General features: G+C 45.6%; 1 protein-coding gene across 2 annotated transcripts in view; it reads left to right on the top strand.

Annotated features, from left to right (window-relative positions):
* Positions 1-2,934: 2,934 nt before the first annotated feature.
* Nipal2 (NIPA like domain containing 2) overlaps positions 2,935-21,066 on the top strand; it is an 84,361-nt gene continuing 66,229 nt past the window's right edge. For both annotated transcript variants that reach the window (XM_027431522.2, XM_035449651.1), the window contains exon 1: positions 2,935-3,069. In XM_027431522.2, coding sequence (XP_027287323.1) covers positions 2,935-3,069 — 135 coding nt within the window. The remainder of the gene's footprint in view (positions 3,070-21,066) is intronic.

Genomic DNA, 21,066 nt, shown 5'->3' on the forward strand with positions numbered 1-21,066 from the left:
TGGTTCTTTCACAGGACCCTCCAGGGCCTAAGTGACTCCATGCTTCCTATCTAGACTTCTTCATGCAAGACCCTCAACAAGCTGGTGGTTTGCTGCTGATCACTTTAACTTTATTTTGGGGGTACACTTCCAGGGTTCTGTATCCAGGAGTGCCACATAGTTGCATTCAACCCTTCGTTGATTAAAAATATTTGGGTTTTTTTTTTTTTTTTTTTTTTTGAGACAGGGTTTCTCTGTGGCTTTGGAGGCTGTCCTGGAACTTCCTCTTGTAGGCCAGGTTGGTCTCGAACTCACAGAGATTCGCCTGTCTCTGCCTCCAGAGTGCTGGGATCAAAGGTGTGTGCCACCGCCACCCTGCTCTTGTCTCTCTTTAATGAAAAAGACCGAAAGGCTCAGAGAAATGACACAATTGGGTCAAAGCCACACAGCCAACAGGCAGTGATTAGGATTGGAACACAGGCAGTCTGCCAAGCTTCTGTTTGGAGTTTGCTTGCTACGTTTTTTTTTTTTTTTTTTTTTTTTTTTTTTTTTTTTTTTTTTTTTTTTTTGTCACAAAATTAAGGCTCTGCCTTTCTCTTTAAAGCCTCAGGTCTGGAATTCACTTGCACATAGGAAGCGAGTCTCTGAAACGGTTCTTCACCTCCACCTCCAACCCTCCACTTAACATCTGTGAGTGAGAAGCTTATTGTAAACAAACAAACAAAAAAGCAAAGACAACAACAACAACAAACTAGTGTCAACTGAGTCTTGCCGATAATGCTTTTAAGGTTTTGTTAATTCTGGGATTAAGTGATCCCAAATTAGGAGGTCCAAATGGAACCCACTCCTCAAGTGCTAAGTGAAGCCTGGCTTCAAACGGCACAGTGTCAGAATGAACAGGAAGTCAGCCCCAGACTGTAGCACCAAGGACGGGAGGCTGACCACATCTGGTAAAAAATGAACGGGGTATCCCCCACCCCAAGGAGCCACAAGAGGCAGAGGCCATCAAAGCAGGAACAGTCTCCGAATCTCCACCTACACCACCGGGACAGAAATAGTTCACACGCATCCCTGCCGCCTCCTATGAACCCCGTGGGAAGGAACTCTGGTCACGAATTGCTTCTCAAACACCCACACACACTAGGACAGCAGCCGCATCTTGGAGCCTAGTGATCGACTGGGCAAAATAACGTAGGCTCTACACATCACAACCTTTTCCCCCACCAAGTGCTTTCTCCAAAAATGGGAGTTTTTATACGACTGCAAAGGAATCAAAGCTGATTTTCTAAGTTAGGAAATAAAGCACAATGAGGTGTGTGCAGCAGATTACGGGGGCCTGGTGGTGTTGTCTGTGGGCGAGCAGGCTTCGAGGCATACCGAGAACAAGAAAGTCGGTCTGTTTAGTGTTTTGCTAGTTAGAGACGGCATGCCTACTTACAATCTGGCTGACAGAAAATACTGAAGAGCAATGGTGCCAACGCCGACAGCTCCCCTCTGTCACCCCACCCATGCTTGTTCTTTTCCTTAAGGCAGAGCTCAGGCTGGAAATGCCCAAGAGTAACTTGCAGGTAAAATCAGGCATGTGACCTGTTCCCGGCCACTGGGGTCAAAGGAGGAGAGATGATGGGTTGTGGAGGTTGGAGATTCTGGAAGAAAAAAAAAAATGCTTTCTTATAGAGAAGGTGGGTGGATAGCAGGCATGGCTAAGCAGAATGGAAGTGACGTCATAGGGCTGGGGGTGGGGGTGGAGCTTGCTCAGCATGCAAAAGGCAATGGGGTTCAATTCCTAGCTCCATATACTTACGAAAATAATGAGATATAGCAAATGGGTATTTTTTTTTCCTTAGGAAGTTTATTTGAAATAAATTAGTTTCTTAAAATTGAGCATAGTAGCCACGTTATTAATTTTGTGGACTCAACACTTGGGCTACCCAAGCAGGAAACAACACAACTGTCGAGCAGGAAACAGCACAATTGTCGAGATGACTTCCCTTGTTTTTGCTGAATCTGAAACGTCTTTTTCACACTTTTCTCGTCTCATTTACATATTTCTCCTAAGAAACCATCCCAGCCTTCGCCCGGGGCCCAGCTAGACTGGGTTTTCTATTCTTGAATCTCTGTCTCCCCTCTTCTCTTCCTCTCCCCTCTCCTAAGTCAAGTTGTGGAAGCTAAAGTGTGTCGCCTAAGAAGAATCCCGGGGCCCGTAAACAAAAGAATTCCAAGTGCAGAGGCTTCAGGCAACAGCACAAAAAAAAAAAAAAAAAAAAATCATAGAACTCTCCAAGTGAGAGATGCCTCAGAGAGATCATTGGTAGTGTGACGCGCAGAGTTCAAAACTGGCCAGACCAGAATAGCCGGTTTGAGCTCTTAAGGTTCTTCTTGACATTTCTGTCCTAGCCCAAATCTTTATATGCAGCAGCGGGCAGCTCTTCAGCCACCCCTGTGAACCCATGTGACAGGAAGCCCATCCATCCAGTCCCCGCGTACACACCGGGGTCCTTCAGTAGCCATGAGAGCCCCTTCTCTGTTCTACGGATGTTCCTAAGGCCGGGCTCTTCCATCCCACACTGCTCACCACACTGGGGAGAGGGGAGGAACCATGACTTTCCCTTTCCCCCACTATGAAGACCGTTTTAGACCTTCCACAAGCGAGAAGTGGGATTGCCAAGGGCGACGGTCACTCCTGGGGTTGACCGATGGCTCCTTTTCTCCGTGCGCTTGGACAAACACTGTGCGCACAGTGGATCCGGGAGGCAAAAGCAATGACCTCACCCTGGCGCTGACAGGTGTGGACACCCGAGGCCGAGCAGCTAGGCCGAGCCCCGACCGCACCTGCGCGCCGCGGGAGCCAGGTGCCCGCGCCCTGTCGCCGGGCAGGAAGTGGCCTCGGCTGCGGAGGAGCGGAGTGGCGGGGCGGGGTGGCACCGGAGCCCAGCGCGCTTGGAGCCAGTCCTCATGGCGGCGCCGGTGCCCGCGGGCCCCGAGGACGACCCCTCGGCCGTCCTGGACGAGCTGTCTCGGAACTTCACATACTGGGAGCCCGGCCCGGGCAACGGCTCGCTGTCGAGCGCCTGGTACCGCAGGAACCAGGTAAGGCCGCCGCCTGCTCGCCCGCTCGCCCGCCCGCGCACCAGGGCGCAGCTCCACGCAGGCCCCGCAGAGGCTCCAGGCCTCGGCCTGCCGGCTCCCCCGAGCCACAGCGGCCTTGCGAGTGGGCAGAGCGACTCTGTAACACCGCCACACGTTCATCAACATCCCTCTCTCCCCACTCAAACGAGCATCCGACCCCCAGAATGCGCCCGGCCTCACTCAGGGCCTCTGCTCCCCACCCCACCTCACCCAGGAACCTGGGCTCCCCAGCTCTTCCCTCCCCTTCTGCAAGGATCTGAGGGCTATGGGGAGCGGCCTTGTACTTATTTATTTTCACCCCAGGTTCTTTTCACAGTTCAAAGAGAAAAAAACAAAAAAAAAGTGACACCTTTCTCAGAAGCAGAAACCCATTAAGGGCCTCCCAAATGTCAACTGTGTGCAGAGTTGGGTCCCCAAGGTCTCAGCATCTCCCTTCCCTAGGAGAAACACTGACATCCTCAGGCTGCAGGTCTTCATCGCGCTTGCCCTTTGGGGAAACAACACTGTCAGCCTAAACAACACGGGTTTATGCTGGAGATTATTTATTTCTGGAAGGCCCCAAGATCAGGGAGAGAAGAAAAGCTCTCCCCAGCCCTGCCTTGAGCAATGTTCATATTCTTTCAAGTGGGGCAAGGGAGCTTTCACGGGGTAAGCTCCAGGCTTCCAGTTTTCCTAAGCCTGTTACTTTATTCTTGTGCAGCAACAAAGCCATTTACCTCTTTGTTTTACAAGAGTGCAGCCATAAGATTTTGTTACTCTTGTCCTAACTGGGAGGAGAGAAAGGGGGGTCAATCAATCATCAAAGAGTTAGATCCCTTTTGTGTTTGAAAATCACCCTGAATGTTGATTTCTGAACTCAGAGGTGATTTGTATAAAGAATAAATAAGCTTCGTCCACCTTATTAATTTTGCTTTAAGTCTGTTTTTGTCACAAAAAGATATTAAAATGGGGAAGAGGGCTTGCTGGGAGACCTATCCCATTTCTCCTTGCTTCCGCCCATAGAATTACACAGAACAGACTTTCTTTTCGTGGAGACTTCCTCGGTATATCTTATGCTTGTAATAGACACAATCCCAGTAAAAGTTTAAAAATGAATGATCTGCTCTTGGTAAAATTATTAGATGTGACCAACCATGGCATCATTTGAAACAGCGAAGCATTGTTTTCACACAGAGAATTTATGCAAGGTCATTCGTTTTCTTTAACATTTCCTGGAATTCTTGATTGCCTTGACTCTCCCAAGCACAGATTACCATGTGACATAAATGTTTGCAAGGCTTAACTTGCCCTTGATAGTACACAGTTGTACAAGTCAGAAATGGTGTACCTGGAATATGCTAATTGGCACTACGAAACTGACATCTCTACTCTTGTTGGTTTGAGATAAGGCTATGCCTGCTTTTCCCAGGAGTGTGGAGAGTTGGGCCATCTTTTTTTTTTAACATACTAATATCGGTTCCCCCTCCCTCCCCCCTTCCTACTCCCCCCACCTTTCCCTCATCTCATCCCCCCATCTGCTCCCCAGACAGAGTGAGGCCTCCCATGGGGAGTCAACGAATTCAGGAACCCCACCCCCAGCCTAGGCTAAGCAAGGTATCTCTCCATAGAAAATAGGCTCCCAAAAGCCAGTTCATTCACTAGGGATAGCTCCTGCTTCCACTGTCAGGGGCCTCACAAACTGTCCAAGCCTCATGGGGGGGGGGTCCTAGTTGGGCCCTGTGCAGGATCCCCAGATGTCAGTCTGGAGTCAGTGATCTCTCACTAGCTGGGGTCAGCTGATTCATGATCTTGACCCCTTTGCTCCTATTATCGCTCCTCCCTCTCTTCCACTGGACTCCAGAAGAGTGGTCCAGTGAGTAGTTGTGGATCTCTGTATCTGCTTCCATCAGTTACTGGATGAAGGTTTTCAGGAGACCCTGTCTATTTCCCCTTCCATGTATATCTCTCTTAGGGTCCTCTTTGTTACCTGGCTCCTCTGGCGTTGTAGACTGTAGGCTGGTTATCCTTTGCTGTAGAGTTGGGCCATCTTACAAGCCATAATATTCCATCCTTTTGCTAGCTTCCAAAAAGATAATTACCTTTATTTCAAGGAAAAGTAAAACATTGAATTTTGAAACCCATTCAACAAACATTTTAGCAAGTACCACTAGTGCTGTCTAGGACAGTAAAAGTAAAAATGGAATCTAGCCTTTTCCCCTTTGACACTGACTGAACAGAGAGATGGCTGAATAGGGGATAGAGCGTCAAACAAAACAAGTGTGAGATCCGAGTTCCCAAGCCCCACCCCCCAGTCATAATTAGCACTGAGAACAACCAGCAGGCTAGAACTGGCTGCTTGATGGTCCCCTCCGTTTTGTCCGGTCCGAAACACCTGCGCAGTGTCCACTTGTTGGTTGCCCAGCTAGCTCTCTGCTTTCACAGGGATTGCATCAGGTCTTACCAGGTTAGCCTTCGTCCTCTGTTGAAAAGTTCTGATGCCCCTGAAGAGCTTTCGGGGGACAGGGCCCACTTAGAAGTGGCGGTGTCTGAGACAGATGTAAGAATACCTGGAGCAGAAAGTCTGCAGAGGGCGTCCTGAAAAGCCACTGATATTAGGAAATTCACTGCCTGTCCCACGTGGGAAGAAAAGAAAAAGTGTCCTGTTATGGAAGTTTAGATGTGTTGAGTTCCGCCGGCATCGCTCATGTTGTGTTCACACATTTTCAGCACGAAGGGCTAATGTTCCTGAGATGTTTACTGGGCTCGATATGTGTGCAAAGCACTGTGGGAATATTCACTGTAGTCCAAGACCCAAATATTTTTAAATATTTATTATTATGTACACAGTGTTCTGTCTATATATAAGCCTGTGGGCCAGAAGAGGGCACCAGATCTCATTACGGATGGTTGTGAGCCACCACGTGGTTGCTGGGAATTGAACTCAGGACCTCTGGAAGAGCAGCCAGTGCTCTTAACCTCTGAGCCATCTCTCCAGCCCCCAACTATTTCTTTTGGGAATGTTATTAGGTGTCTAGGAAGGTGTATGTAACTCCAAAACAGGGATCTGCGGTGTCGTGTCGCTGATATAAAAGCCTATGGACAGCTCAGCCAGGTATCCAGGTCAGGGATATAGCTGAAGGGAACGGTGGGTCAGGTTGACACTTTAAGATGGGCGGGGCTTTGTGGTGGAATGTTCAGGTAGAGGGCATTTCAGAAAGTGAAACCCTAGGAACAAGAAACAGCTGTGTTTTCTAGAAATTTCCATGCCTAGAGTCTGGTCCAATGGATGTGGTTCTTACAGGAAATGAAGACTGGGTGTAGGACCTTGGATCTGGTCCTGGATTGCCTTAAAGGAAGAGTAAGGAAGTTAAGGTTTTATCTAACAGGAGCCATGGAAGGTTTTTGTTTTGTTTTGTTTTGTTTTTTGAGCAGGCAGTGCAAAAGTCAAAGTAAATTAAATTTTAGAACATCTAAATTAGACCAACAGGAGGTAGAGGCCTCAAACTGGCCCGATGTGGGCCAAATCCGGTGCACAGATATGATGTATCATGTTTGACCTTTACAGACGTTTTAAAACGTTTAATACATTGCCAGCATTTAAAGATGAGATTAGCTGAGGCTGGAGAGATGGCTCAGCACTTAAGAGCATTTACTGCTCTTTCAGAGGACGAGGTGGATCCAGTTCCCAGCACCCACAGGATGGCTCACAACCTCCTGCCTGTAACTTTAGTTCCAGAATATCTGATAATCCTCTTCCGGCCTCCGAGGGAGCCTTTATGCGTATGGTGCGTATACTCAAGAAGATTCACACACAAACACATAAGTTTAAAAATGAGATTTAAATGTTTCTTAAGGCTAAAACTATATCTTTAGTTTGATGTTTACTATCTGAAAGTCATATTTAAAATGCCCCATTTACTCACACATGTATACATACTTCACTTACATAAATAAAAGCCAAAGGTTTATCAAAGGTCAGTGCTGAGAACCTTAAAGAAGCCCCTTTATCAAAATATGAGGATGTGATTCAGATTTTCTTTCTTTGAGTTTAAAGGAGAAGTCGTCTTCCATCATAGAAAGCACCCAACTGTAGTTGGAAGTTTTTCCTCTATCTCTCCCGGTCCCGCTGAGCTGATTTCTCTCCCAACCACCGGGTCCCCAAATCTGATTACCAAATAACACTCCGAGGCTTAATATCAATTACAATTGTTTGGCCAATGATTCAGGCATATTACTGGCTGGCTCTCTTTTATTGATTAACCCATTTCTATTAATCTGTGTATTGCCATGAGGCTGTGGCTTTCTGGTAACTCTCCAGAATGTTGCTCCATCGGCAACTACAGGGCATCTCTGACTCTGCCTTCTTTCTCTCCATAACTCTGTTAGGATTTGCCACATAGCTATATTATGCCTAGCTTTTGGTCAAAAACAGTTTTATTCATCAACCAATAAAAGCAGCATACAGAAAACACCTGATTTCTTGACCTTTCTAGTTAAAGTTTTTATTTATTCATTCATTTTTATTTTATCTGCGTTGGTGTTTTGCCATGGGTGTCAGGTCCCCTGAAATAGCAGTGATTGCTCTTAACCACTGAGCGATCTCTCCAGCCCCCTTTTAGTTAAGTTTTGTAGACATGAGTTGAACTGTCTAGACTATTACATTCCTCTAAAGTTATTGATGCATAGTAAATTTCATTTAAATGGTGACATGTTGTCATTTAAATTGGAAATTAAGGTTGTGTCTCAAGGAATAAATTTTTTTAAATGAAATTAGCTACAAAATTCCAAGTTTCCAGCATCTCCTCAAATATTAGATGTTCACACTGAGGCCTGAGGACATATGAATGGATAAAGTACTTGCCTTGCAAACAGAGGGCTGGAGTTTGGGTCCCAGAATCCATGTCAATGCTAGGTGGCTGTGATGGTTTCCTGTAACCCAGCACTCTGGAAGCTGAGATTTCACCAGAGCAAGCAAGATAGGAAGACTGGCAAAACCAGCAAGTTCTAGGCTTGAGCAAAATACCATGAATCCCTATATAAGGTGGAAAGTAGTGAAGACAGACATTCAACATCAACCTCTGGCCTCTACACAAGCATCACACGCACACACACACACACACACACACACACGCACACGCACACAGACACACAGACACACAGACACACACACACACACACACACACGCACACAGACACACACACACACACACACATGCACACAGACACACACACACACACACACGCACACAGACACACACACACACACGCACGCACACAGACACACACGCACGCACGCACACAGACACACACACACACGCACACGCACATGCACACGCGCACACACACACACGCGCACACGCACGCACACGCACACCACACATAAAATATACACGCAGCAAAACAGAAACAAACAAAACCAGGTTCTAGTGTTTCTTTCCCCTGGGATCACAGTGAGCTCCCACCTTGGCCCCTCTCTTTGCTCTCCCTTCTTTCAGCTGCAGACAATGTAACCAATGCTGACACCTGGTTTGCAGCCAGGGTCACAGCCTGTTGCTTTGATCATGGTAACTAGCTGATTGCACTTGAGTAAATCAGTTCATCTCCTGGAGCCTGTTTCCCTGCTGCTAAGATTGGTTTGGGATCTTCAAGTCCAGTCCTACTGTGTGTTGAATGAAGACTCAGCTTGGGAAGATGAAGGTGGGGGAAGGAGAGGAGGAAGATGGGAAATTCAGCAAAGGAGAGTTTTGATCTTAGTTCCTCACAGCCATGGATAACTGAAACTCACAAGGATGTGGTGAAAGGGGCTGCGCTTCGTAGGATGAGATGAAAATTTGTAATTTTTAACGTCCTTTATTTGAACTTCTCAATGGCTTGAATTTTTAGAGTCAACATATTTTTTTAAAATAAATCTTTTTTTAAACTTTTTTATTTATTTATTATGTATACAGTCTATACAGTCTTGTGCCTGCATGCCAGCAGAGGGCACCAGATCTCATAACGGATGGTTATGAGCCACCATGTAGTTGCTGGGAATTGAACTCAGGACCTCTGGAAGAACAGTCAGTGCTCTTAGCCACTGCGCCATCTCTCCAGCCCCTAAAGTCAATATATTTAAAGGAAGTTGATACAACTTGGTGAGGAAGAGGCAAGGTTGGAGAGGCCGGCATTTGTCAACTATTTACTGTGTGCCACTTTGTAGCTGTTAAGTCCTTTGAGCCCCACAACAAGCTTGTGAGGTGCTCGTTATCCTCCCTGCTCATGTAAGTGAACTTGTGTTGAATGACTTATTCCAAGCAAGCGGGCTCGGCAGCAAAAACTATTTTTAGTCCACGCTTTAGGCCATTGCTGGAGATGAAGCTTAAGATGATTTCGGTGTTGAGAGTGAACGTGAAGGGAGAGATGAGCACGAAGCCCGTGATGAGTTTTGCACTGCCCTCATTGATTTAGCTTTGCTAAATCATCCATCTCTTTTCTGACAGTGGCTCATAACTCTCCAGAAGAAAGAAAAATGCTAAGTCTTCAAATCTCAAAGGCTTGGGTAGAGACAGCTGGTCATTTCCATATTCTTAAGAGGAAGAAATTAAAAAAAAAAAAAACTTCATTTGGTTTATACTTACAGATTTTTAAAAACCTATTCTATACATCTAATACGGCAGTTTTTCTTTTATCAGTCTTTCACTTGCTTTTAGGATATTCAGACCTGTACTTTAGCCCAACCTCGTCACCTGGCCAGCCATATTCACTCTTAGCATGGTCGACTGTCATTGGCCCACATCAGGAGGTGCTAAACAATGGTTTCTAATGTAAACATATGTGTTTAGTCATGTTCTCCGCTGCCTTTTAGGTTGTATTTAGTAGCCATCCCTCCAAAGACCCATCCTGAGTGTGGTGAGTCACACCAGGCCCTTGTAAAATGAATGTCCAGCTGCCCTGCTGAGGCTTTGGCTGATTCCCCGATTCTCCAAAACTTACATTCTTTGCAGCTCTCAAACTGTTTCCTTATTTCAGGAACCTGGAGCACTGGCCTAACTTCTTTAACTTTTAATAAGAGTCAGTCTCTCTCCTGGCTTTAGAACTAGCCCTCTCTACCAAGAATGCTTTGAAAGGTAAGAGGTTCAGGCAGCAAGTCGTGCAAATGCAATTGGATTAAATAATAAAAGAAATGAATCCATTTTGGGTGAGGTATAAAGCCAGAATAGTTCTGGATTCACATATACCTTGGTGCAGGATCTCTAACAATATGGTGAGCATCATCCAGTCTCTCTCTCTGATTTTCAACTCATGCTCCTTACTCATTGGTCCCACTGCCATAGGCCGAATTCCATGGGAGGAAGACTTAATGAGACAACAGGAGCTCTTGTCTGCCTAGATGTGATTCCTGCCTATTGTGCCATGTTTTACTCTTTTGGCTTTGTGGGGGGCCCACCATCCAGCTCCCAAATAAATCACATGGAGGCTTATTCTTAGTTATGAATGCCCGGCCTTGGCTTGGCTAGTTTCTTGCCAGTTTTTCTTAATTTAAATTATTCCATCTATCTTTGGCTTCGGGGCGTTTATCTTTCTCTCTATTCCTGTATACCTTTTCTTTCCTTCTTACCCCATGTCTGGCTGTGAGGCTGTGTGGCTGTGTGACTGTGTGACTGTGTGGCTGGGTGGCTGTGTGGCTGTGTGGCTGTGTGGCTGGGTGGCTGGGTGGCTGTGTAACTGGGTGGCTGGGTGGTTGTGTGGCTGGGTAGCTGGGTGGTTGGGTGGCTGTGTATCTGGGTGGCTGGGTGGCTGAGTGGTGGCTGGGTGCTGGGTGGCTGGGTGGCTGGGTGGCTGGGTGCTGGGTGGCTGGGTGGCTGGTGGCTGGGTGGCTGGGTGGCTGGGTGGCTGGGTTGCTGTCCCCTGAAGTCCTCCCCTTTCCTGTTTTATCTTGCTCCTCCTTTTCCTCATTTCTCCTTCTATTTATACTCTGCTTGCCAGCCCTGCCTGTCCTTGTTTCCGCCACACTATTGGCTGTTCAGCTCTTTATTAGAACACCAGGCATTTCGACAGGAACAGTAACACAGCTTCACAGAGTTAAACAAATGCAACATAAACAATAGTAACACACCTTAAAAGAATATTCCCCAATACCTGTCCTGTCCTGTATTAATTGTCAAAGCCAGAGGTGCTGGGCCTGATGTTCCTGAAGAGCATGGGTCTTTTGGGGAAGGCTGGGGTTCTCCATGAAACAGGTCCTGTGATCCAGAAAAGATCCTGAGTGGTCTGAGCACAAGTTCCCAGCAGGTTGACCCAAGGATCCTGTGTACTGTCTGCACGGGCAGCTGTTAGCCTGTGCATCTCAGGTCATCCATCTCCTTCCTCTACCTAGCTCACCACGAATGTTCCTCCCCAGGCAGTGTCCTTCCTTGTCCATGTGGCTGGGACCTGAGAAGCAATCTCCGTAAAATCTTAGGCCGTCGAATCCATTTTTAAAAAGTCATTTTCACTAGGCCATCTCTAGGCTATCACTTATTTCTAAGTTCCAGGCTTATCTTCCCTCCCCCTCCCCCATCAAACACATCTAGAAAAGCCTCACATTTTCCTGTTGATGGAAAATTAATGGGAGAAGCTATGTAAGCCAATCAACAAAGAGGACCCAAATTAAATGATCAGCAGTCTACCCAGAGTGCCGAGAATCCCTCTCGATAGGATGGCATACGGCAGGAACAGCAAAGCCGGAAGACATTCGGTGTGTTCTCAAGACACAGCTGTACTTCTGTGACATGTTTGAACTTGTAATTTGGGAGAGGCAAGGAATGGAGTCAGAAAGATAGGGAGAATGCAAATGTTTTAGAAATACTTTAAAAAATAAAGAACCCTCTAAAAATAGCATTACTGTATAAACCAGCAATGCCGATTCTTGGTATTTACCCAAAAGACTGAAGTCTGTATGTTGAAGAGATGGGGACCTGCACTGCCTCTCAAGTCCGTGGCAGCATGATTCACAACAGCCAAGCAGGGGAGCCCGTGTCAGTGTCCACTGACAGTTGAATGGATAAAGAAAATGTGATATATATATATATATATATATATATATATATATATATATGAGAGAGAGAGAGAGAGAGAGAGAGAGAGAGAGAGAAATACTATTAAACCTTAAAAGGGAAAGAAATTCTGTCACTTTCAACAACATGGAATTAGAGAACATTATGCTTAGTGGAACAAGACAGCCATAGAAAGACAAATACCACATGTTCTCACTTATGTGTGGAATCTCAAACAATAGAACCCCTGAAGCAGAAATGGTGACTGTGCAAGCCAGGAGGTAGAAGAGCTGGGGTGATGGGGACCAAAAGAATACAGTCCCAGGAGGAGGCGGAGGGTTGGGTTTTTGAGCTCTGTGGCACAGGGGTGAAGATAGCTAGTAATGTATTGCACACTTAAAAAAAAAAAAAGCAAAGAGCAGATTTCAAATTTCCTCGCCATAAGAATGATAAGCATTTGAGAGATGAGGGGTATTAATCTTCCTTATTTAATCATTCCACTTCTCGTCCATAAATCATCACACCACTTCGTACCAGTTGTGAATTCATAATAAGAATGTTGAAGCGTTTGAACAACATTTGAAGGAGTGATCTTTGTTTATAGTCTCCAAGTGACTACCTACATGAAACTTCCAGAACTAATATGGTACTGTAGGTGACTATGAATGTGTGAGGGGGAATAGAAAGAAAATATTAGTAGACATTTTGGCTGTGGCTGCCCGAGTCGTGGTGGTGGAGAAATGAATAGTTCTTTGTGGTTAAGATTCAAGCAGATACCATGTTTTGGGCAGCTGCCACGTTCATGAAGAGAGTATCTGTGACTTGCGTGTAGAGTCATTTACGAGTCTTTTGAACCAAGTAGTAGCAGTTACTACTACTAAGTATGGGTGTCGTATACGTGTTGACTGTGAGGTTTGTTGCAACATGGACCGGGGGGATGGAATTTTGCTAGAATAGGAGCTAAAGTGGGAGAAATTAGTCTAGCTTTGAGGGCTGGCCTTTTAGAGGTGGCGAAGTCTCTATCACAGGGTACAGGCATATGGAAAACTTAAACTTGATCTCAGCCTTAGCTTCAGGGAGATTTGGTCTGATGGATGCCTTAGGAGGTTTTGGCAGAGATGAGAGAGTGTGAGACAATATCATTCCCCCTCCCCAAACTCTGGGGAAAATTCATCCACTAGCTAGCATCTGATGGAATGGGTAGAGTTCCATGTTCAGAGAAAGTTGTGACAAATCACTTCTGGAGTTCAAGGCAGGCACTGTTCCCCCAAAGAAATGTGTGGTCTGGAAGCCCAGGCAGGGATAGAGGAAGACTTTGCAGCCAAGAAGGCCCACAGCGTCCAGCTTTAGGGTGGTTGTTGCATTCAGCCCCTTAGGCTGGGCCCGAAAAAGGCAGGCGGTCATCCTGATTCTTTACGAAGAATTACAGGTTTTGAAATCACGGTCAGATGGGTGTTGTGGGTGAACAGTAACATCCTTTGTATTCAGTGTGGCTGTCAGGGACGTCATGGATTCCCTCCCCAATATCAGGCAGGACCAAGGGGTTTTGTAATAGAAAACCATTTTAAGTAGAATCTCGCCTTTTCTCACCTCTCCCCTACTTCAACACCGTGCTAAAAGCCTCCCAAAAATGAGTCACTAAACGTACTCCTTTCCCCACGAAGTGAAAAACACGATGGTATCTTCAGAAAAGCTAAGCCCTAGCCAAGTTCACTATTGTTTTTTTAATGAGGGATGTACAACTGTGGGAATAAATGTGTTCTCCAGTAAAAGGCAAAACATGATGGTTCTTATTGGTATGGGAAGGCAGTATGTCGGGGTTGTCTGCCAAGGTTTTAAGACTGATTAGAAACTGGCATGGAACTAGGTGTAGAATAGGGATGATACCCCGTGTTTCAGAACCCTGACCTTTTCTGGTGTTTTTTATAATCACCAGATGGCTCTAACCTCGTGAGATTTACTCCGAATAGGAATGTGATAACCCTATAGCACATAGCCAGTGGTTTATAGCATGCCGTGATTAAGACAACAAATTAAAAATCTATTCTTCCCTGGAGGTTTCCCTTCCTCCTTTTTCATGGGAGATTATAGTTTTATCCCTATTTTGGATCAGTAATAACTGACAACTCCATCGTCTACAAGAGTCAAGGAGGTTAATTCTAACCACAGTCTAACCCTTCCAGTAATCTAAGATGGGTCACAGATTCCAGTTGTCACCACTGTTTGCTGCTGTGGAAATTATTTCCGCATGGCCCATTACAGTTAATCCCCTCGTCGCTCCCATTTCTTGCTTAACCCCCTGAATTCCGTCTCCTAATTAGTCTTCCATTCCCTGGTCTCCTGCCCCACCTCTCCATCCTTTACACTTGTGATAGTTGGAATTTCAAACGTGCCCTCCCCAAAGGCTCCTCTGTTGAAGGTTTGGTCCCCTGCCTGTGGCCCCTAGTGGGGGAACTGCTGAGATCTATAGGAGGAGGGACCCAGTGCAAAAAAAAAGTGAGGTTTGTTTGGGGCAAGCCCTTGATTGGGATATTGGGACCCAGGTTGCTCTTCTTTTTGTTTCACGGCAGCCAGGAAGTAAACAGGTTCACAGCCTCCGTGTTGCAAGAAGCCCCAGAACAAGGTATCATGTGACCATGGGCTGAGACCTCTGAAACTCTGAGGAATATAAACTTTTCCAGTCAGTTATCTGGAAGTTTGCACAGAAATTGAGAGAGGAATGAGTCTTCTAAACCTGGGCACGTTCCTTCATGTCTTTGCCTTACCCATGGATCCACAGGATACAAACACTCCTGCCTGACTCTCCAGTGAGCGGTGCTGGGATACTATGTTGCAAGGTCCTTGGTACACTGTGTGACACTGTGCCTGCTCTACTCACCATACATGGGTGAGGCTGAATAATAACCCCTTAAAAGGAACTCACAGCCCTATGTCAGCTGTGAATGCTGCCTCCTGGCATGGCCTAAAGATTTTGCAAATGTAATTAAATAGAGGAAAGCTCTCGAAATTGGGAGACCATCCTAGATCAGTCAGTTGGGTCCCAAGTGTCACTGTTCATTCATGTCCTTGAAACAGGAAGACACAGGGAGATTGACACAGAGGAGGAGAAAACAGTGCGAACACAGAGCTTTGGTGATGCAGCCACAGCCCAGGACTCCAGTAGCCTGACGTAGAAGGAAGAGACAGCGAATGGACTCTTCTCGAAAGCCCCCAGGGGGAGCAGACCCAACCCCTTGGTTCCATCTCAACAAAAATTGATTTTGACTTCTGGAGCTTAGAACTGTGAAAGGGTAAATTTTATTGTTCTTAGTCACCAAGTGGTGCAGGCTAGGCCTATACTCACAGTGTGTGCTCTGCTCCCGGGGGCTGTAAGGACCACACTCTGCACGCACTTTGCAGGTGTCACATGCCTGTAATTGTTGCCTTCTCTGCTTCCTCTGAACATCTTGAGGGACTTTACATCCTTGAGTCCCGACACAGGCCCTAATATTTAGCAGTTGCTGAATGAATTCCAAATAGATGTACGACTGAATGAATAACATCTGATGCCGGCTTCCTTGAGCTCTCTGTCTCCTGCATCTCTAATCTCCTGTCGGACCACTTTCATTTCGCACATCCCTCCACGCCGTGTGTTTTTCCTCAAGCTGCGCCTACATGTGGTTTAAAGTTGGGCAATGGTTTTATTTTTCTCCCCGACATCTTTTCTTGGTTCTACCAGCCTCCTTTCTGTTTCTTTTCTTGTTATCTCCCCCCCCCCCGAGCTTTAAACTCATATTTTAAGTGAACCCATATTCTTAATTTCAGTGAGCCTGCAAAGCAGTTTTCTTTTTTTTTTTATTTTAGTTTGAGATTCTTAACAAGCATATAAAACATTAAAAGTAAACGTTGCCGTTAACACCGTGCGTCCCTCACCTAGAGGCTGTTAGCAATGTGAGGTATCGGATGAGTTCTTCTCCGTGTGCATAGACACAGATAGCAATTTGAAACTCAGTGGCACGTGCAATCGTGAGTCTTTATCTCCTAGCTGCTCACAGGGTATAGATGTATCTCTAAGAATCTGGGTGGTCTCCTTTCCCTTCTGGCTGGGCTCATTGTCTACCTGTTTACCCAGGCATAATCCAAATCCACCCCAGCTCATTTCTAAGAGTTCACTGTGGGCTAAGGGAAGTCGAAAGTGCGTTTCTCAGACAGACCCCTTACTGTACAAGTCTTTATGTCATCCCTGTCGGGACTTGTTGACCTAAATCACTCTATATGGCTTATCGTTGATATCAAAAGCACATCACATGTCCAGGTCAGACATGTTTTACTGCTTAGGATGCAATACAGCATTATTATAATCAGGAGTTGACTATAATTCTTACCGCATTCAAAACCAGCTCTGGATCTGTGGCCCCTTTCAGTCACACACTGGCTCCACATTGGTGTAATTCTGAGTGTGTTTTGAAGGTAGAGCCAAGAAAATGGCTGAGTTCAAAGTCAGGGCCGGGACAGACTTCAATTCTGCACATTCCTGTGTTATCACATCCCATCTCCATCTGGACAGACTGGCCCACTTAGGGAGTTCAGGTCAGTAACACGAGAATACGGGTCAGCGTGAGATATTTAAAGAACATTCTGGCACCAAAAAAAGAACAGGCTATAGGACTGTTGTTTCAAATAAAATCAAAACATCATAATAGTTATCAGTGCTGATATTTTGAACTTCATTCTTGATGAATTGTTTGCTATGGCTGCCACCACCCATTTGCCAAGACATCCTGGAAATGCCAGAAATGAAGCCACAATGGTGACAACACAGCACTGTTAAAAGTAGGGGGGCCTCCTCCTGTGTCTCTGGTCTGTGCTTTTAGCTCCGTTATTAGGGCGTGAAATAACCCTTTCTCCTAAGATTGTCTTTTCTTTATTTCAGTTTCCTTGAGATAAAGAAACAAAACTTCTGCTAATTTAAAAGAAAACGTGGAGGGTTGGTTTCACTAGCCGGAAGGTTACTTGTGGAAATCCACTCAAAGTGGCTCAGACTTAACCTGGGCTCCTTAAGCCAAAGAGAATTAAGCCATGTGACTTTACCACTTTTCTTCCATGATTCTCTGGTGTCTTTATAACTTACTTCAGTAACTGTCGAGGGCAAAGTGGGGTGGGAGCCTTGGCCACCACTAACTATTTCCAATATTAGGAAGCAGATGACATATAGAATAAATAGTGATGCGTAGATGTCTTAACAATTGGACAAAATTTCATCAGGACCCATTTACAATAAGAAAATGAGATTTTTTTTTGCTTGCAGATGAGGATTTCAGTCATTAAATCACATTTCTCAGATTTGATCCGTATTTACATGTGGTTATTAGAAGTTACTAATGACCTTGATGGTTCTTTTAAATCATCGTAAGTGTGAATCCCATCTCCCAAACAACAAAATGTGAGTGTTGGTAACTCTTAACAAAACACACGAGGAGATTAACTTGTAGAAGAAAAAGTCTATTCTTGCTTGTGGTCTTAGAAGACCCAGGCAAGGCCAGCCAGGCCCATTGGCTTTCAAGCCTCGGCGGGGTGCCAAGTGGCAATGGTTGGGTGCACATGGTGGAATAAACTGGTCACTGCATGACTAGAAACTTAGAGAGAGCCAGCTGGAGGAGCCAGGGCCCTACAGTCCTTTTGGAGGGCATCCCCTCAATGAGCTAAGGCCTTCCCTCAAGGTCCCTCCTTCCAAAGGTCCACAGCACCCCCAGACTGTTACCACTCTGAGAACCAAAAGCTTTAGCATATGTCCTTTGGGGGACATTCCGCATCAAACCATAGCCACCATTAGTGGGGTTACACCGATGGTTTTCTATTTTATTTTTAACTCTTGTTGGTCTCTCCCTGTGCTTCACTTACCATTAAAACTTCACTATAAATGTGGTTTTTTTTTTTTTTCATAAGAACTGCCAGCCATTTGAATGGATAGTTTTTACAACCACAGATTCAACCAACCGTGAATCAAAAAAATTTTTTTTTAAAAAACCAAGTCTATACTAAATAGGTATAGATTTTCTCCCTTTTCGTTATCCCTTAAATGTCACTGTAGAATCATCCTGATAGGCTCCTATACCGCAGATCAAAGTCACAGTCGCACCAAGTTCAGTTTGGTGAACCAGTGAGTTTATTGGGCTCTCTCCCAGGGACATGGATAAGAGGCTACTTACAGACTGTGGGTGATCCAAAACCAGCTACATCCGTGTGAGGTCCCAACACAGGTGACCTCCCATGGAAGCCGAGTCATGGAATCCCACTTTCAATTAACCTTCTGCTTCTTAATAGCATCTGTCTCTCAGTATGTTGGAAGACAGGCAGAACGGAGCCGGGGGCCTTAGTTGGAAGGTGGAGGTCCTGTGACACGAGGGAGTGTCAACAACTCTATCACTACTAATCTCTTAGAGCTAGCTATCACTGTCATTCTGCTTATTTTGATGCCCTGACTACGGAGTCAAAGTAATCTCTACTCCAAGATGGCAATGGGATTATCATGGCATCCTGCAGGCAAAAACCACAGTAGGACAATATTATAAGTAAACTGGGCAGTGTTTAAAGTTAGCAGGAGGATGTACACATTATATTCAAATGTATATAAGATGCTTGAGCACTTTGGTACCCACGGAGGCCTTGGAACTAATTGCCCACAGCCACCAAATTAGTTACTTGTCGCTGTGACAAAAATCCCTGACACGGATGGTAAGAGAAGTGAAAGTTTATTTTAGCTTTCAAGTCAGGGGATATGGTCCATCCTCATGGGAAGGCATTACAGCAAGGTCAGCTGTAGTCCGTGGTGGAGGGAGGCTACTTGCTCATAGCTCAGCAACGGATGGAGAAGCAGAGAAATGAGGTGCTCCGTTGGCCTTCTTGTGGTTTCCTTTTTCTTTTTCTTTCTTTCTTTCTTTTTTTTTTTTTGTTTTGATTTTGGTTTTGGTTTTTCGAGACAGGGTTTCTCTGTGGCTTTGGAGCCTATCCTGGCACTCGCTCTGGAGACCAGGCTGACCTCGAACTCACAGAGATCTGCCTGCCTCTGCCTCCCCGAGTGCTGGGATTAAAGGAGTGCGCCACAACCACCCAAGCCACTCCGGTTTTCTTTTTATTCAGTTCAGGTCCCCATCCCATGGGGTTGGTACCATACATATTCAACACAGGTCTTTCCCCTTAGTTAATTTTCTGTGGAAACATCCCCACAGACACTCAGATGTGTGTTTCACTAGGTCTGTCTTGTCTGTTTCTCTTCATTCATTCATTCACTCATTCCTGCCTGCTTGCCTTCCTTCATTTATTCCTTCCTTTCTTTTTTTAAAAAGATTTTATTTATTTATTATGTATACAACATTCTGCTTCCATGTATATCTGCACACCAGAAGAGGGCACCAGATCTCATAATGGATGGTGGTGAGCCACCATGTGGTTGCTAGGAATTGAACTCAGGACCTTTGGAAGAGCAGTCAGTGCTCTTAACCTCTGAGCCATCTCTCCAGCCCCTCCTTCCTTTCTTAATATGCATGGATGTTTTTCATATATATTTGTCCGTGCTCATACATGCCTGGTGCACAGAGAGGCCCTCTTGGATCCCCTGTAAGTGTAGTTATGGATAACTATGAGCTGCTATGTTGCTGCTGGGAATCAAACCTGGGTCCTCTGGAAGAGTAGCAAATGCTTTTAACCCCTGAGCCATTTCTCCATTGTCTTTTTATTTATTTTATTTTCTGAGACAGAGTTTCTCTGTGTAGCTTTGTAGACCAGTCTGGCCTTGAACTCACATAGATCCACTTAACACCAGTCACGGCACTTTAAACCATAGCATGCCACTCTGGTCCCTAAAGTTCATCCCATAATGCAAAGAGCACTTAGCTCACTTCTAAAACTTTTCCCAAGTCTTAAGAGTTGTAACATTGTTCAAAAGCTCAAATGTAAGGTCTGCTCCAAGACTCAAGGCAATCTGTGAACTGTGAGTCCCTGCAAAAATGACACTTCTGATACTCGGTGCCACTGAGTAAACATTTCCGTTCCAAGAGAGAGGAACAGGGCATAGAAAGGATAGGTGGGACCAAAGCAAGACTGAACCCCAGCAAGCACAGAGGGATTTTAAGTTGTGAAACTATCCAGTAGATTCTATAATGGTGGACATGTATTGCTACATAAATTGTCATGGTTGTTGGTTCTGAAAGGAACCGATACGTAATTGTCATTCTGGAAGTAGCTTTGTCAGGAGGAAGGACCCAGACCATGATGAGGCCCTGAATCAGAAAAGAACAGCATAAAAGGGGACGTCACACAAGGACATTACTATATAAGGAACAGCCTTAAAGAGAAGAGGCTCACCTTTGAAAATGAAGAGGGGTTTCCTTAAAGGGCTAGCTTAAGTAAAAGTGACAGCCATCATGGGCTGAGTGATGGGGGAGGGAGACAGAGAAAAAGAGTCGTTTGGGCTGTGTCTGACTTGAGTCAGTTGGTAGAGGGAGCTGCACAGTGTAAGGATTCAGGCGTTATGCTGGCCTGCCCCTGTTACCTGGCAGACTGCACTCAGGCAGTGCCCTGGTCAGCCCAGGGTTCCACGGTTGCTCTGCCTGGCGTCTTTGTCCTCCGCCTCAGTTACTCCCACCTGCCATGGAATATGCCAAGGTCCCCCTGCAGCTTTATCTTAACAGGCAGCTTTATACCTTGCAGTTAGATTTGAGATAACCTACCTGACAAGGAGGATGAAAGAGCCCAGTACTGGTTAAGGCCATAAATTATGAGCGTAAAATCCACAGCACAGAATAGCTCTGAGTGTCTCAGGGAGAGCGCTGATTTCTTCAGGCTGTGGGATCTGGCCTCTTAGGGTGACTTTAAAAAGACAGTGCCATGATCTAACACATACTGTACTTTTGCTGACACCCGTGGAAGGGTTAGCAACAACAAAAGACAACAACAGCAACAGAAACGAACTTCGACTTTGGATGAC

The sequence above is a fragment of the Cricetulus griseus genome, chromosome 10 (assembly GCF_003668045.3).
Source record: "Cricetulus griseus strain 17A/GY chromosome 10, alternate assembly CriGri-PICRH-1.0, whole genome shotgun sequence".
Classification (NCBI taxonomy): domain Eukaryota; kingdom Metazoa; phylum Chordata; class Mammalia; order Rodentia; family Cricetidae; genus Cricetulus; species Cricetulus griseus.